The sequence below is a fragment of the Pseudophryne corroboree genome, chromosome 3, assembly GCF_028390025.1.
Source record: "Pseudophryne corroboree isolate aPseCor3 chromosome 3, aPseCor3.hap2, whole genome shotgun sequence".
Classification (NCBI taxonomy): domain Eukaryota; kingdom Metazoa; phylum Chordata; class Amphibia; order Anura; family Myobatrachidae; genus Pseudophryne; species Pseudophryne corroboree.
The window spans coordinates 97800256-97817251 of record NC_086446.1 but is presented as its reverse complement, the minus strand read 5'-3'; the positions used below and the strand labels follow the sequence as shown (position 1 = coordinate 97817251).

At 51.6% G+C, this 16996-nt stretch overlaps 1 protein-coding gene across 5 annotated transcripts in view; it reads right to left on the bottom strand.

Moving 5' to 3' along the window:
* Window positions 1-16996, bottom strand: part of LOC135054871 (zinc finger protein OZF-like) — a 42852-nt gene that overhangs the window by 13175 nt on the left and 12681 nt on the right. For all 5 annotated transcript variants that reach the window (XM_063958287.1, XM_063958288.1, XM_063958285.1 and 2 more), the window contains one exon: window positions 16631-16713. In XM_063958287.1, coding sequence (XP_063814357.1) covers window positions 16631-16713 — 83 coding nt within the window. The remainder of the gene's footprint in view (window positions 1-16630; window positions 16714-16996) is intronic.

Genomic DNA, 16996 nt, shown 5'->3' with positions numbered 1-16996 from the left:
AGCAGTTCAGAACCTCAAGGCTGCCATAGCATCTCCACCAGCACTGGGTCTGCCAGACTACACCAAACCATTTACTCTTTATTGCCATGAGGAAAGAGGTCATGCACTTGGAATCATCACGCAACTGCATGGAAGCAAGCAACGCCCAGTGGCTTATCTTTCAAGCAAACTGGACAACATTATCCAAGGAGCACCCACCTGCATCAGAGCAGTTGCAGCAACAGCAGTCCTCAAACAGAAATGCATAGACATTGTGCTTAATCATGAACTGATCATTCAGGTACCACATGTGGTGACTGAAATACTACAGCAAGCCAGAACTAAGCACTTATCAGCCGCAAGACTCACCAAGTATGAAGTAGCTTTACTAAGTGCCACAAATGTCACCATCAAGAGATGCACCACCCTCAACCCAGCAACTCTACTACCAGCCCTATTGCAGGAAGAAGGAGCAGAGTATGAATCTCTAGATTCAAAAGGAGGGAGAAGAGGGACATATAATATCTCTAGCAATGGTACCCAGAGTAACCAGGATGATGAGGACCACATGAACTATGGGAATGCAGAAAGTGATGAAAATATTCACAATAAATTTTTTTTCCCATGACTGCATGGCTCTGATGGAACAAGAGACTCAACCAATACCTCATGTCACAGACACAACCCTTCCTGATGCACAGCACAATCTCTATGTGGATGGTTCAAGATACTATGAGGATGGGATTCCTTATACAGGATACGCAGTAACCAGCAAACATGAAGTTGTGGACTCAGGATCCCTACCATCCCAGCACAGGATTGTGGGACAGATATGGAAAAGCAGAGGCTTCAAGAAGGCAAGTGGCGAAGACATACAACGTGCTTCCCTGATCAGACACCAGTTGAGAGCTCTGCAAGGGCCACAGAAAAGGTTGCAGTAATGAAGATCCAGGCACATGAAGAAATGACACTCCTGAAACAAGAGGCAACAATCTGGCAAGATGCTGAAGCAAAGAGGGCAGCAAAATGCCCCCAGCAGATAAGGCAAGCCTATACAGTAACCATTCCAGTGCCAGACCAAATGCCTGATTATGCTACGCTGATTGAACTTCAGAACAAAGCAGAAGAGAGTGAGAAAGAAGCCTGTGGAAAGAGAAAGCAACGAAACAACCAGTAAAGGTAGCCATCTACACCACACATACAGAAGTAACAGAAAGAAGCAAAGCCTCAGATGCCTGATCTACAGGGTTTGAAGAAATTTCAGGAACAAGCAGGTCCTAAAGAAAAAGCAGCATGACAGAGAAGAGGAGCCAGACAAGAAGAAGAACCATGGACTCACACACCTGGGAAATGATCAGATGGGAAACCTAGTCACAGAAAGATGGATAGCTCCAGAATTTTATCCAGATGCAACCAAGTTTGTACAAGCCTGCTGGATATGTGGAAATGTCCAATCCAGGACAGAAGGTCAAGACAACCCTTGGAGCAATCCCCAAAAGTTATTTTCCATACTGCAAATTGACTATAACTAACTGCCAAAGATGTATTGATAGTCACAGACATTTTTCAGTTATTGGCCAATGGCAAAAGCTACAGCAAGATCAATAGATAGAAAATTAAGTTTAGAAGATATTTGCAGATAAGGAGTACAAGAAGTTACAGTATCAGATTAGTGAGTGTGTCACAGAAACCAGAAAGGGATGCTAAAGTGTTCTTACTGAAGAAACTGACACCTCTGTGTTCTCTAGTTTTTTTTATCTCCCAGATTCAGGAGCAGATCTGAATCCCCACAAGCTTTAACCAGGAGATTGGGTGCATCTGGAAAGACACGTGAAAAAGTCACTTGAGTCCAGATTTGATGGTCCATATCGAGTGTTTCTGACCACGCCCACTTCTGTGTCAATTAAGGAAAGAGAAACTTGGGTTCCACTGCAATTTTGCTCAAGTTAAGTTTGAACGATGAAATATGCAAACATGCAAAGGAGATTGTTGAAATAGTGATGTTTTTTTAGCAAATTGCATATATCTGAATTTAAGATTCTATTTTGTTTCCCTTCCTTTCAGCTTGAAAGAAATTTGTAAAGTGTAAACTCAAAGAAGAAACTACAGAAGAGCTTGGCAAGAAGGAGCCGTGAGCAGTCTACCTTAATGGATATGATGTGAACGGTTCTTTACCTTCCGTGGGATAGAGTGACAAGCACCGTCCTATGGGAACATAGCCCTTAGCACCATTATAGCTAGACTGTTTGCTTAGTCTCTTTTAGGTAGAGTTTATGTGATGCCTTGTAGCTCAACTGTAATGTCATATTGTAATACCAGATGAACCTGTAATGTTTGATTATTATAAATAGGAGGGAAACTGATTAATTATAATAATGCAATTCATTTTAATATTACAAAGAGATTTGATTAAACTAGCTTGAACATATGGAAAATATAAAAGCGTGTTTCTATATAACATTGTGTGTGAAAGTGAGCATCTGGCACCCTGCTCTCTCCTCAGAAATGGAAAATATCTATATGTAGCTCCAGATAAGCAGAAGGACAAGGGGCATATGAAGTTATATAATTGTGTTAATCATTTACTGCCAATATACGTGTATAAATATCGAAGCTGACCAAAGTAAAGCAGATTACTTATGAGACATGCGGCTGTGTGTGTCTTATTGAGTTATCTCAGCAATACATTATGACCTGGTATCCAGAGGTGACATGATAATAGAGGGACCAAACCAGGGCCACCTAGACGGCTCTATCAACCTTGACTGTAAACCGGGCCGAGCCCACGGAGCACTCATTAATTCCCTATAAGGTAGAATGCGAATGTATCAAGGTTTTTTTTATGCAGCTTATTATTCTTTCGAACAATGCAATGGGGGGAAAGTAATAGGGGTATATGCAATTGCGGTCGAATTCCCGAAATTGTCGAATTTCGGGTCATTTTCGACCAAAAAAAAAATTTGCCTATGCAATTCAGTGCTTTCCGACCAAAAAACGGACTTTCAAAATTCGACTTTTTGAAATTCGAATTTTTGCAAATTCGACTTTTCTGCAATGATACAAGTGCTGCAATTCGACCAAAGCATATTCAATTCAAGTTTGGAAATTCGACAGCAGTGCTTTTAGACAGCAAATTCGTCATTTTCAATCCGCCACACTTTGGAGGGTGAAAACAAATAAAAAAAATTTAAACATGTTTTTTTTTGTGTTTTTTTTTGGGGGAATAGCAGATCTATTTATATTAGAAGGGATTAGGTACTTTTTTTTTTTTTTTTGGAGGCACAAATATTATTTATATATTTTTTAAAATATTTTTTTTTAAATTTTTTATTTTATTGCTGGAACGGTAAAATCCTAAAAAAAAATGGCGTGGGGTCCCCCCTCCAAAGCATAACCAGCCTCGGGCTCTTCGAGCTGGTCCTGGTTCTAAAAATGCGGGGGAAAAATTGACAGGGGATCCTCCGTATTTTTAAAACCAGCACCGGGCTCTGCGCCTGGTGCTGGTGCCAAAAATACGGGGGACAAAAAGCGTAGGGGTCCCCCGTATTTTTAACACCAGCATCGGGCTCCACTAGCTGGACAGATAATGCCACAGCCGGGGGTCACTTTTATGCCGTACCCTGCGGCCGTGGCATTAAATATCCAACTAGTCACCCCTGGCCGGGGTACCCTGGGGGAGTGGGGACCCCTTCAATCAAGGGGTCCCCCCCCCCAGCCACCCAAGGGCCAGGGGTGAAGCCCGAGGCTGTCCCCCCCCATCCAATGGGCTGCGGATGGGGGGGCTGATAGCCTTTTGTGATCATGAAAAGAATATTGTTTTTTCCAGCAGTACTACAAGTCCCAGCAAGCCTCCCCTGCAAGCTGGTACTTGGAGAACCACAAGTACCAGCATGCGGGAGAAAAGCGGGCCCGCTGGTACCTGTAGTACTACTGGAAAAAAAATACCCAAATAAAAACAGGACACACACACCGTCGACAGTAAAACTTTATTTCATACGTCGACACACACATACTTACCTATGTTCACACGCCGACATCGGTCCTCTTCTCCATGTAGAATCCACGGATACCTGAAAATAAAAGATCAATATACTCACCTCAACCAGGGTCCAGAGATAAATCCACGTACTTGTAGAAAATAACAAACCGGACACCCGACCAAACGGACTGAAAGGGGTCCCATGCTGACACATGGGACCCCTATCCCCGAATGCAGAGAGACCTCTCAGTGACAGCTGTCACTGAAAGGTCTCTAAAGCCAATCAGGAAGCGCAACTTAGTTGCGCTCACCTGATTGGCTGTGCGCTGTCTGAACTCAGACAGCGCATCGCACAGCCCCGTCCATTATATTCAATGGTGGGAACTTAGCGGCTAGCGGTGAGGTCACCCGCCGGTCAGCGGCTGACCGCGGGTTAACCCCACCGCTACCCGCAAAGTTCCCACCATTGAAAGTAATGGAGCGGCTTTGCGATGCGCTGTCTGACAGCACAGACAGCGCACAGCCAATCAGGTGAGCGCCACGGAAGTAGCGCTTCCTGATTGGCTGAAGGGACTTCAGTGACAGGAGTCACGTGATGTCCCGGCATTCGGGAGAAAGGGGTCTGATGTGTCAGCATGGGACCCCTTTCAGTCCGGTATGGAGCGGGTATTTGCGTTTTGTTTTTTTTACAAGTACGTGGATTTATCTCTCTGGACGTGGATTTATCTCTGGACGCTGGAAGGTGAGTATAATTTTTTCACAGGTACCTCGGATCGTCGGAGACCGTGGCAGTCGGCGTGTCAACATAGGTAAGTATGTGTGTGTCGGTAGTGTGTAATAAAGTTTTACTTTCACGGTGTGTGTGTACTGTTTTTATTTGGGTATTTTTTTTCCAGTAGTACTACAGGTACCAGCGGGCCCGTTTTTCTCCCGCATGCTGGTACTTGTGGTTCTCCAAGTACCAGCTTGCGGGGGAGGCTTGCTGGGACTTGTAGTACTACTGGAAAAAACAATATCTTTTTATTATCACAAAAGGCTATCAGCCCCCCCATCCGCAGCCCATTGGATGGGGGGGGACAGCCTCGGGCTTCACCCCTGGCCCTTGGGTGGCTGGGGGGGGGGGGACCCCTTGATTGAAGGGGTCCCCACTCCCCCAGGGTACCCCGGCCAGGGGTGACTAGTTGGGTAGTTAATGCCACGGCCGCAGGGCACGGCATAAAAGTGACCCCCGGCTGTGGCATTATCTGTCCAGCTAGTGGAGCCCGATGCTGGTGTTAAAAATACGGGGGACCCCTACTCTTTTTGTCCCCCGTATTTTTGGCACCAGCACCAGGCGCAGAGCCCGGTGCTGGTTTTAAAAATACGGGGGATCCCTGCCCAATTTTTCCCCTGCATTTTTAGAACCAGGACCAGCTCGAAGAGCCCGAGGCTGGTTATGCTTTGGAGGGGGGACCCCACGCCATTTTTCCCCCCGGGTTTTTCCCGTTTTTCCCCGTTTTTTAAAATCGCGGCAAAATCCGCCAAATCGGCCGATTTTCGCCCGCGATTCTGGCGAATCCGTTTTTCATTGAATATGGTGAATTCCGGCAGCCACCTGCCGGAATTCACCTGGCGAATTTAGTCGAATTAAAAAACGGCGAAAAATTGCCGCGATTCGCCGTGAATTGCATATACCCCATAGCCTGCAAATAGCAGGAAGTGCGAGACTCTGTGAGAGTTCTCCCGTTATTGTTTTTTAAAGCGGCGATCATTTACACGGCAAAACCAACCTGGTTTTGACGTGTAAATGATTGCCGCTTTAAAAACAAACAAAATAAAACGGGAGAGCTAGCACAAAGTCTCGCATTTCCTGCTACTCGCAGGTTATTACATTCCCCCCCAATATCTAAGTATGGAGTTACCAATGTGACGTGTGATATCATAAAGATTCTAATTTTGCTCGTGGGAAAAAGAACCATAGTCCTGCTTAGCAAAAGCAACACTAACGTCATAGGCTTTTCCCAAATCATCCTGTTATTTATTAATATTATCCTTTGTTCAGAGGGTGCCACAAGGGGGTCTGCAGCGCTATAAACAGTGCATTAAAAATACAAAACAGTCTTTGGAGGACATAAAGTACATACAAAAGCCTATTACAGGTTGAGTATCCCATATCCAAATATTCCGAAATACGTAATATTCCGAAATACGGACTTTTTTGAGTGAGAGTGAGATAGTGAAACCTTTGTTTTCTGATGGCTCAATGTACACAAACTTTGTTTAATACACAAAGTTATTAAAAATATTGTATTAAATGACCTCCAGGCTGTATGTATAAGGTGTATATGAAACATAAATGAATTGTGTGAATTTATACACACTTTGTTTAATGCACAAAGTTATAAAAAATATTGGCTAAAATGACCTTCAGGCTGTGTGTATAAGGTGTATATGTAACATAAATGCATTCTGTGCTTAGATTTAGGTCCTATCACCACGATATCTCATTATGGTATGCAATTATTCCAAAATACGGAAAAATCCCATATCCAAAATACCTCTGGTCCCAAGCATTTTGGATAAGGGAGACTCAACCTGTACAGTGATAATAGGTCAAAATAAGATTTTACTTACCGGTAAATCTATTTCTCGTAGTCCGTAGTGGATGCTGGACGCCCGTCCCAAGTGCGGACTTCTTCTGCAATGCTTGTATATAGTTATTGCTTAAATAAGGGTTATGTTATAGTTGCATCAGGGTTTATCTGATGCTCTGTTATTGTTCATACTGTTAACTGGGTAAAGTTATCACAAGTTATACGGTGTGATTGGTGTGGCTGGTATGAGTCTTACCCTGGATTCCCAAAATCCTTTCCTTGTACTGTCAGCTCTTCCGGGCACAGTTTCTTTAACTGAGATCTGGAGGAGGGACATAGAGGGAGGAGCCAGAGCACACCAGAATCCAAATTCTTTCTTAAAGTGCCCATGTCTCCTGCGGAGCCCATCTATTCCCCATGGTCCTTACGGAGTCCCCAGCATCCACTACGGACTACGAGAAATATATTTACCGGTAAGTAAAATCTTATTTTCTCTTACGTCCTAGAGGATGCTGGGGACTCCGTAAGGACCATGGGGGTATAGACGGGCTCCGCAGGAGACATGGGCACTATAAAGAACTTTAGAATACAGTACAAGTAAAGGATTTTGGAAATCCAGGGCAAAACTCATACCAGCCACACCAATCACACCGTATAACTTGTGATAAACTTACCCAGTCAACAGTATGAACAACAACAGAGCATCAGTTCAACCCTGATGCAACAATAACATAGCCCTTATTGCAGCAATAACTATATACAAGTATTGCAGAAGAAGTCCGCACTTGGGACGGGCACCCAGCATCCACCACGGACTACGAGAAATAGATTTACCGGTAAGAAAATCTTATTTTCTCTAACGTCCTAGTGGATGCTGGGGACTCCGTAAGGACCATGGGGATTATACCAAAGCTCCCAAACGGGCGGGACAGTGCGGATGACTCTGCAGCACCGATTGAGCAAACAATAGGTCCTCATCAGCCAGGGTATCAAACTTGTAGAACTTCGCAAAAGTGTTTGAACCTGACCAAGTAGCAACTCGGCATAGTTGTAATGCCGAGACCCCTCGGACAGCCGCCCAAGAAGAGCCCACCTTCCTAGTGGAATGGGCTTTAACTGATTTAGGCAGCGGCAATCCAGCCGCAGAATGAGCCTGCTGAATCGTGTTACAGATCCAGCGAGCAATAGTTTGCTTTGAAGCAGGAGTACCCAGCTTGTTGGATGCATACAGGATAAACAGCGACTCCGTTTTCCTGACTCTAGCCGTTCTGGCTACATAAACCTTTAAAGCCCTGACCACATCCAGTAACTCTGAATCCTCCAAGTCACGAGTAGCCACAGGCACCTCAATAGGTTGGTTCATATGAAAAGATGACACCACTTTTGGCAGAAACTGTGGACTGGTCCGCAATTCTGCTCTATCTATATGGAAAACCAGATAGGGGCTTTTATGTAACAAAGCCGCTAAATCTGACACACGCCTAGCCGAAGCCAAGGCTAATAGCATGACCACCTTCCACGTGAGATATTTTAACTCCACCGTTTTAAGTGGTTCAAACCAGTGTGATTTCAGTAAACTTAACACCACGTTAAGATCCCAAGGTGCCACTGGAGGCACAAAAGGAGGCTGAATATGCAGCACTCCCTTTACAACGTCTGAACTTCTGGTAGAGAAGCCAACTCTTTTTGAAAGAAAATGGATAGGGCCGAAATCTGGACCTTAATGGAGCCCAATTTTAGGCCCAAATTCACTCCTGACTGTAGAAAGTGAAGGAAACGGCCCAGCTGGAATTCCTCTGTAGGAGCATTCCTGGCCTCACACCAAGAAACATATTTTCGCCATATACGGTGATAATGTTGAGCTGTCACGTCCTTCCTAGCCTTTATCAGCGTAGGAATGACCTCGTCCGGAATGCCCTATTCTGCTAGGATCCGGCGTTCAACCGCCATGCCGTCAAACGCAGCCGCGGTAAGACTTGGAACAGACAGGGCCCCTGTTGCAACAGGTCCTGTCTTAGAGGAAGAGGCCACGGGTCCTCTGTGAGCATTTCTTGCAGATTTGGATACCAGGTCCTTCGTGGCCAATCTGGAACAATGAGGATTGTTCTCACTCCTCCTTTCCTTAATATCCTCAGCACCTTGGGAATGAGAGGAAGAGGAGGAAATACATAGACCGACTGGAACACTCACGGTGTCACCAGGGCGTCTACCGCTATTGCCTGAGGGTCTCTTGACCTGGCGCAATATGTAGTTTTTTGTTGAGGCGGGATGCCATCATGTCCACCTGTGGCAATTCCCACCGATATGTGATCTGTGTGAAGACTTCCTGATGAAGTCCCCACTCTCCCGGGTGGATGTCGTGTCTGCTGAGGAAGTCTGCTTCCCAGTTGTCCACTCCCGGGATGAACACTGCTGACAGAGCGCTTACGTGATTCTCCGCCCAGCGAAGAATTCTGGTGGCTTCTGCCATCGCCACTCTGCTCCTTGTGCCGCCTTGGCGGTTCACCTGAGCCACTGCGGTGATGTTGTCTGACTGAATCAGAACCAGTTGGCTGCGAAGCAAGTGCTCCGCTTGACGTAGGACGTTGTATACGGCCCTTAGTTCCAGGAGGTTGATGTGAAGGCAAGTCTCTTGACTTGACCACAGACCTTGGAAATTTCTTCCCTGTGTGACTGCTCCCCACCCTCGGAGGCTAGCGTCCGTGGTCACCAGGACCCAGTCCTGAATTCCGAATCTGCGTCCCTCTAGAAGGTGAGAACTCTGCAGCCACCACAGGAGTGACACCCTGGCCCTGGGGGACAGGGTGATTAACCGATACATCTGAAGATGTGACCCGGACCACTTGTCCAGTAAGTCCCATTGGAAGGTCCTCGCATGGAACCTGCCGAAGGGAATGGCCTCGTATGATGCCACCCTCCTTCCCAGGACTCGAGTGCAGTGATGCACTGACACCTGTTTTGGTTTTAATAGATTCCTGACCAGTGTCATGAGCTCCTGAGCTCTCTCTATCGGGAGATAAACCCTTTTCTGGTCTGTGTCCAGAATCATGCCTAGGAAAGGCAGATGAGCCGTAGGAACCAACTGCGACTTTGGAATATATAGAATCCAGCCGTGTTGCCGTTACACTTCCAGAGAAAGTGATAAGCTGTTCAGCAACTGCCCTCTTGATCTCGCTTTTATGAGGAGATCGTCCAAGTACGGGATAATTGTGACACCTTGCTTCCGCAGGAGCACCATCATTTCCGCCATTACCTTGGTGAAGATTCTCGGGGCCGTGGAAAGACCAAACGGCAACGTCTGAAATTGGTAATGGCAATCCTGTACCGAAAATCTGAGGTACGCCTGATGAGGTGGATAAATGGGGACATGAAGGTATGCATCCTTTATGTCCAGAGACACCATAAAATCTCCCCCTTTCAGGCTTGCGATGACCGCTCTTAGCGATTCCATCTTGAACTTGAAACTTTTCAGGTATATGTTAAGGGATTTTAAATTCAATATGGGTCTGACCGAACCGTCCGGTTTCGGGACTACAACATGGTCGAATAATAACCCCCTCCTTGTTGAAGGAGGGGAACCTTGATCACCTGTTGAAGATACAATTTGTGAATTGCAGTTAACACTATTTCCCTCTCGTGGAGGGAAGCCGGCAGGGCCGTCGGTGAGGGGGCATCTCCTCAAAGTCCAGCTTGTATCCCTGAGACACAATATCTATTGCCCAGGGATCCAACAGGGAGTGAACCCACTTGTGGCTGAACTTACGAAGACGTGCCCCCACCGGGCCTAGCTCCGCCTGTGGAGCCCCAGCGACATGCGGTGGATTTTGTAGAGGCCGGGGAGGACTTCTGTTCCTGGGAACTAGCTGTGTTGTGCAGCTTCTTTCCTCTGCCCCTGCCTCTGGCAAGAAAGGACGCACCTCGGACTTTCTTGTTTCTTTGTGTTCGAAAGGCTGCATTTGATAATGTCGTGCTTTCCTAGGCTGTGCAGGAATATAAGGCAAAATATCAGAATTACCAGCTATAGCTGTGGAGACCAGGTCCGAGATCCCTTCTCCACACAATCCTCAGCCTTCCATATGCCTCTTAAGTCGGCATCACCTGTCCATTGCATATTCTACAGGACACGTCAAGCAGAAATCGACATAGCGTTGACTCTAGAACCCAGTAGACTAATGTCTCTTTGGGCATGTTTTATATATATATATCTCTTAAGACAGCATCTTTAATATATATATATATATATCTCTATACTAGGCGATTCATCGCGCCCTACGGGCGCTCTTCACACCGTCGTTAGGGGCTTCGCCCCGTTAACCTCTGCACGGCTTTGCCGCGGGTGGGGGAGGGGGCAGTTAGCCGGGGTGGTGCGGTTGGGGGTGGGTGGGTGTGAGGGTGCTATGGTTGCAGGGGCGGGTGGGGGAGGGGGTGGAGTGCCACGGGTGGTGGGTGGGTGCTGCGGGTGGGGGAGAGGGTGGGAGTGCCGCGGGTGGGGTGCGAATGCGGTTGGTTGCCGCGGGTGTTGGTGCTACGGGTTGGGGGAGGGGGCGGGATTTCCGCGAGTGGGTGGCGCGGGTGTTTGTGCTCTGGGTGGGGGAGGGGACGGGAGTGTCGCGGGTGGTGCGCGTGTTGGTGCAGCGGGTGGGGGAGGGGGGGAGTGCCACGGGTGGTGGGTGGATGCGGTGGGTGCCGCGGGTGTTGGTGCTGCGGGTGGGGGAGGGGGTGGAGTGCCACGGTGGTGGGTGGATGCGGTGGGTGCTGCAGGTAGGTGGCGCGGGTGTTGGTGCTGCGGGTGGGGGAGAGGGTGGGAGTGCAGCGGGTGGGGGGCGAATGCGGTTGGTTATCGCGGGTGTTGGTGCTACGGGTTGGGGGCGGGAGTTCCACGGGTGGGTGGCGCGGGTGTTTGTGCTCTGGGTGGGGGAGGGGGCGGGAGTGCCGCGGATGTTGGTGCAGCGGGTGGGGGAGGGGGGGGGGGTGCCACGGGTGGTGGGTGGATGCGGTGGGTGCCGCGGGTGTTGGTGCTGCGGGTGGGGGTGGAGTGCCACGGGTGGTGGGTGGATGCGGTGGGTGCCGCGGGTAGGTGGCGCGGGTGTTGGAGCTGCGGGTGGGGGAGAGGGTGGGAGTGCCGCGGGTGGGGGGCGAATGCAGTTGGTTACCGCGGGTGTTGGTGCTGTGGGTGGGGGAGGGGGCAGAGTGCCACGGGTGGTGTGGGTGTTGGTGCTGCGGGTGGGGGAGGGGGTGGAGTGCCACGGGTGGTGGGTGGATGCGGTGGGTGCCGCGGGTAGGTGGCGCGGGTGTTGGTGCTGCAGGTGGGGGAGAGGGTGGGTATGGGGGAGGGGCAGGGTTGCAGCGGGTGGGGGAGGGGCGGGGGGTGCTGCAGGTGTGGGAGCTACGGGTGGGAGTGCCGCGGGTGGGAGCGGATGTGGGGGATGCGTTGGGTGCCGCTGGTGGGGGGGGCAGTGGGTGTTGGTGCTGTGGGTGAGGGAGGGGGCAGAGTGCCACAGGTGGTGTGGGTGTTGGTGCTGTGGGTGGGGGAGTGCCACGGGTGGTGGGTGGATGCGGGGGGTGCCGCGGGTGTTGGTGCTGCGGGTGGGGGAGAGGGTGGGAGTGCCGCGGGTGGGGGGCGAATGCGGTTGGTTGCCGCGGGTGTTGGTGCTACGGGTTGGGGGAGGGGGCGGGAGTTCCGTGGGTGGGTGGCGCAGGTGTTTGTGCTCTGGGTGGGGGAGGGGACAGGAGTGCCGCGGGTGGTGCGGGTGTTGGTGCTGCGGGTGGGGGAGGGGGGGGTGCCACGGGTGGTGGGTGCCGCGGGTGTTGGTGCTGCGGGTGGGGGAGGGGGTGGAGTGCCACGGGTGGTGGGTGGATGCGGTGGGTGCCGCGGGTAGGTGGCGCGGGTGTTGGTGCTGCGGGTGGGGGAGAGGGTGGGAGTGCCGCGGGTGGGGGGCGAATGCGGTTGGTTGCCGCGGGTGTTGGTGCTACGGGTTGGGGGAGTGGGCGGGAGTTCCGCGGGTGGGTGGCGCGGGTGTTTGTGCTCTGGGTGGGGGAGGGGACGGGAGTGCCGCGGGTGGTGCGCGTGTTGGTGCAGCGGGTGGGGGAGGGGGGGGGAGTGCCACGGGTGGTGGGTGGATGCGGTGGGTGCCGCGGGTGTTGGTGCTGCGGGTGGGGGAGGGGGTGGAGTGCCACGGGTGGTGGGTGGATGCGGTGGGTGCTGCGGGTAGGTGGCGCGGGTGTTGGTGCTGCGGGTGGGGGAGAGGGTGGGAGTGCTGCGGGTGGGGGGCGAATTCGGTTGGTTACCGCGGGTGTTGGTGCTACGGGTGGGGGAGGGGGCGGGAGTTCTGCGGGTGGGTGGCGCGGGTGTTTGTGCTCTGGGTGGAGTGGGGGAGGGGACGGGAGTGCCGCGGGTGGTGTGGGTGTTGGTGCAGCGGGTGTGGGAGGGGGGGGGGAGTGCCACGGGTGGTGGGTGGATGCGGTGGGTGCCGCGGGTGTTGGTGCTGCGGGTGGGGGAGAGTGCCACGGGTGGTGGGTGGATGCGGTGGGTGCCGCGGGTGTTGGTGCTGCGGGTGGGGGAGAGGGTGGGAGTGCCGCGGGTGGGGTGCGAATGCGGTTGGTTGCCGCGGGTGTTGGTGCAACGGGTTGGGGGAGGGGGCGGGAGTTCCGCGGGTGGGTGGCGCGGGTGTTTGTGCTCTGGGTGGGGGAGGGGACGGGAGTGCCGCGGGTGGTGCGCGTGTTGGTGCAGCGGGTGGGGGAGTGCCACGGGTGGTGGGTGGATGCGGTGGGTGCCGCGGGTGTGGGTGCTGCGGGTGGGGGAGGGGGTGGAGTGCCACGGGTGGTGGGTGGATGCGGTGGGTGCTGCGGGTAGGTGGCGCGGGTGTTGGTGCTGCGGGTGGGTGGGGGAGAGGGTGGGAGTGCAGCGGGTGGGGGGCGAAAGCGGTTGGTTACCGCGGGTGTTGGTGCTACGGGTGGGGGAGGGGGCGGGAGTTCCGCGGGTGGGTTGCGTGGGTGTTTGTGCTCTGGGTGGGGGAGGGGACGGGAGTGCCGCGGGTGGTGGGTGGAGACGGTGGGTGTTTGTGCTACGGGTGGGGGAGGGGGCAGGAGCAGTGGCGCCACAACGTGGGTGCGGGGAGTGCGGCACGCACCCGGGTGTTACCCTCTGAGGGGTGACACCAAAGTGCCGGCTCCTGTCACAGCGCAGAAGCCAGCACTGCAGATTCAGCAGTGTCCCCCGAACCACAACGTGCCGAAAACGGGGGTCGGGACGCGAAGCCACGCCCCTTTCCGTGAAGCCACGCCCCCTTTTCGCCAGCGACCGCAGCGGGTGTTAGAAAAGTGAAGACTCTGGGCGGGAGTGCTGCGGATGTTGGTGCTGCGGGAGGGGGAGGGGACGGGAGTGCCGCGGGAGGGGGGCAGATGCGGGTGTTTGCCGCGGGTGGTTGCCGCGGGCGGGCGGGAGGGGGGGGGGGGGGCGAGTCACTGTTCAGCATGTCTCCCTGACTCAGTGGCAGCCGCAAGACTGTGAGGCGGGTAATGTGAGTTCCGCTCACAGTCAGCAGCTGCGGTGTCACCACTCACCAGGGGCAGTACGGGGAGAAGGGAGACAGGGGACTGGGCGGAGATCGGGAGGGGACTGGGCGGAGAGAGGGAGGGGACTGTTCCTGGCCAGATCTGTGCCTGTGACTCCGCCCAGCGTTACGGCCAGCACAGAGTCACAGACTTGGGCAAATATATAGGAGATATACATTATATATATATATGTATATATATATATATATACATACTAGGGTCTCAATCTCTGCTGATAAGGTACCTGTCCACGCTGCTACAGCGCTATAAACCCATGCCGACACAATCGTCGGTCTGAGTAGTGTACCAGAATGTGCACGTTATCTGCAGGGTCCCTGAGAATAGCTGTTAAGTCAGGGCTACCTTTTGGGCAAACGTGACACCCTAGGGGAAGATTCCCATCGTATCCTGGCCCTAGTAGGGAAAGGATACTCCCTGAGAATTCTTTGTGGGAAACTGCAGTCTCTTGTCTGGAGATTCCCGCTCTTTTTCATCATGAGAGGAGGGAAATTTACCTCAGCTTTCTTCCCCTTAAACATGTGTACCCTTGTGTCAGGGACAGATGAGTCATCAGTGATATGCGAATCATCTTTTATTACAATAATCATATATTGAGTACTTTCTGCCATTTTGGCTGTAACTTTGCATTATCGTAGTCGACACTGGAGTCAGACTCCGTGTCGATATCAGTGTCTATTATTTTGGATAGTGATCATTGAGAGACTCTGAAGGTCTCTGCGACATAGGGACAGACATGGGTAGATTCCCTGTCTGTTCTCTAATCTTTTGTGCAATAAATTCACCTTAGAACTTAATTACACATATCCAAACAGGTGTCGGCGTTGTCGACGGAGACACCCTCACACACACATTTGCTCCATCTCCTCCTTAGGGGAGCCTTTTACCTCAGACATGTCGACACACACGTACCGACACACCACACACTCAGGGAATGCTCATCTGAAGACAATTCCCCCATAAGGCCCTTTGGAGAGACAGAGAGAGAGTATGCCAGCACACACCCCAGCGCTATTAACCCAGGAATAACACAGTAACTTAATGTTAACCCAGTAGCTGCTGTTTATATTGATTTTTGCGCCTAATTATGTGCCTCCCCTCTCTTTTTACCCTCTTCTACCGTGTAACTGCAGGGGAGAGGCTGGGGAGCTTCCTCTCAGCGGTGCTGTGGAGAAAAAACATGGCGCTGGTGAGTGCTGAGGAAGAAGCCCCGCCCCCTCGATGGCGGGCTTCTGTCCCGCTTAAATATACATTTACTTGGCGGGGGCTCATACATATATACAGTGCCCAACTGTATATATGCTAAACTTTTGCCAAAGAGGTCCCAATTGCTGCCCAGGGCGCCCCCCCCTGCGCCCTGCACCCTTACAGTGACCGGAGTATGTGAGGTGTGTGTGGGAGCAATGGCGCACAGCTGCAGTGCTGTGCGCTACCTCAGTGAAGACAGGAGTCTTCTGCCGCCGATTTCGAAGTCTTCTTGCTTCTTATGCTCACCCGGCTTCTGTCTTCCGGCTCTGCGAGGGGGACGGCGGCGCGGCTCTGGGATCGGACGACGAGGGTGAGATCCTGTGTACGATCCCTCTGGAGCTAATGGTGTCCAGTAGCCTAAGAAGTCGGACCTATCTTCAGAGAGTAGGGCTGCTTCTCTCCCCTCAGTCCCACGATGCAGGGAGTCTGTTGCCAGCAGAGCTCCCTGAAAATAAAAAACCTAACAAAATACTTTCTTACAGCAAGCTCAGGAGAGCTCACTGAACAGCACCCAGCTCGTCCGGGCACAGATTCAAACTGAGGTCTGGAGGAGGGACATAGAGGGAGGAGCCAGAGCACACCAGAATCTAAATTCTTTCTTAAAGTGCCCATGTCTCCTGCGGAGTCCGTCTATTCCCCATGGTCCTTACGGAGTCCCCAGCATCCACTAGGACGTTAGAGAAAGCAAAAGTAGAAACTGTACCCAGAACGATGAGCGTAGCAGACAGATTTGGAGCCTCGGACAGCAAAGAGAATACCAACGGCATAGGTAAGGAAAAGGGTACACAAGAGAATCTTATAATCCATATAATCATTTAAATAGCTTATATATCTTATCAATCTTGCTTATAATCTATATAATCATTTCCTATGGTCTGACCAGTCTCTTCAATGAGAGTGGAAGCCAGGGTGGGAGCACGTCTCAAAGGCTGCCCCTGCTAGGAAGGCAGGACGGATGTAGGAGAGCAGGAAATGCCGTCGGGAACGGGCTAAGTAGTATAGAAGTGAGGGGGTGGGGTGTAACAGAGCGGAGGTGGGGTGTAACAGAGCGAGGGAGGGGTGTAACAGAGCGGAGGTGGGGTGTAACAGAGCGGAGGTGGGGTGTAACAGAGCGAGGGTGGGGTGTAACAGAGCGAGGGTGGGGTGTAACAGAGCGAGGGTGTGGGAGGAGGTAGGCTGACGGATCCATTATGCTAGTAATACTATAGGGAAGGGGCATTCAAGCATGTTTCAGGAAAAAAGAAAGAACAGTATAGGAAATTTGCACATGAGACATTACCTCTGATTGCTCCCTGTATTCTCGGTTGTCATCCGGTGATAAGAGAGGGGTAGGACTTCTCTGTAGTGTGTTTCTGTATTCATCTGAAAGAAACACACAAAGTGATGGAATACATTCAATGGCAGAACTGCCTTGAGTACCGGGATGCGGGTTCTTGCACCGAAGGGAGCCTGGCAATGCCAGTCTATCCACCTAATGCGTCAATCTGAATACAAGAAAAATAAGAATTTACTCACCGGTAATTCTATTTCTCGTAGTCCGTAGTGGATGCTGGGAACTCCGTAAGGACCATGGGGAATAGACGGGCTCCGCAGGAGACTGGGCACTCTAAGAAAAGAATTAGGACTACTGGTGTGCACTGGCTCC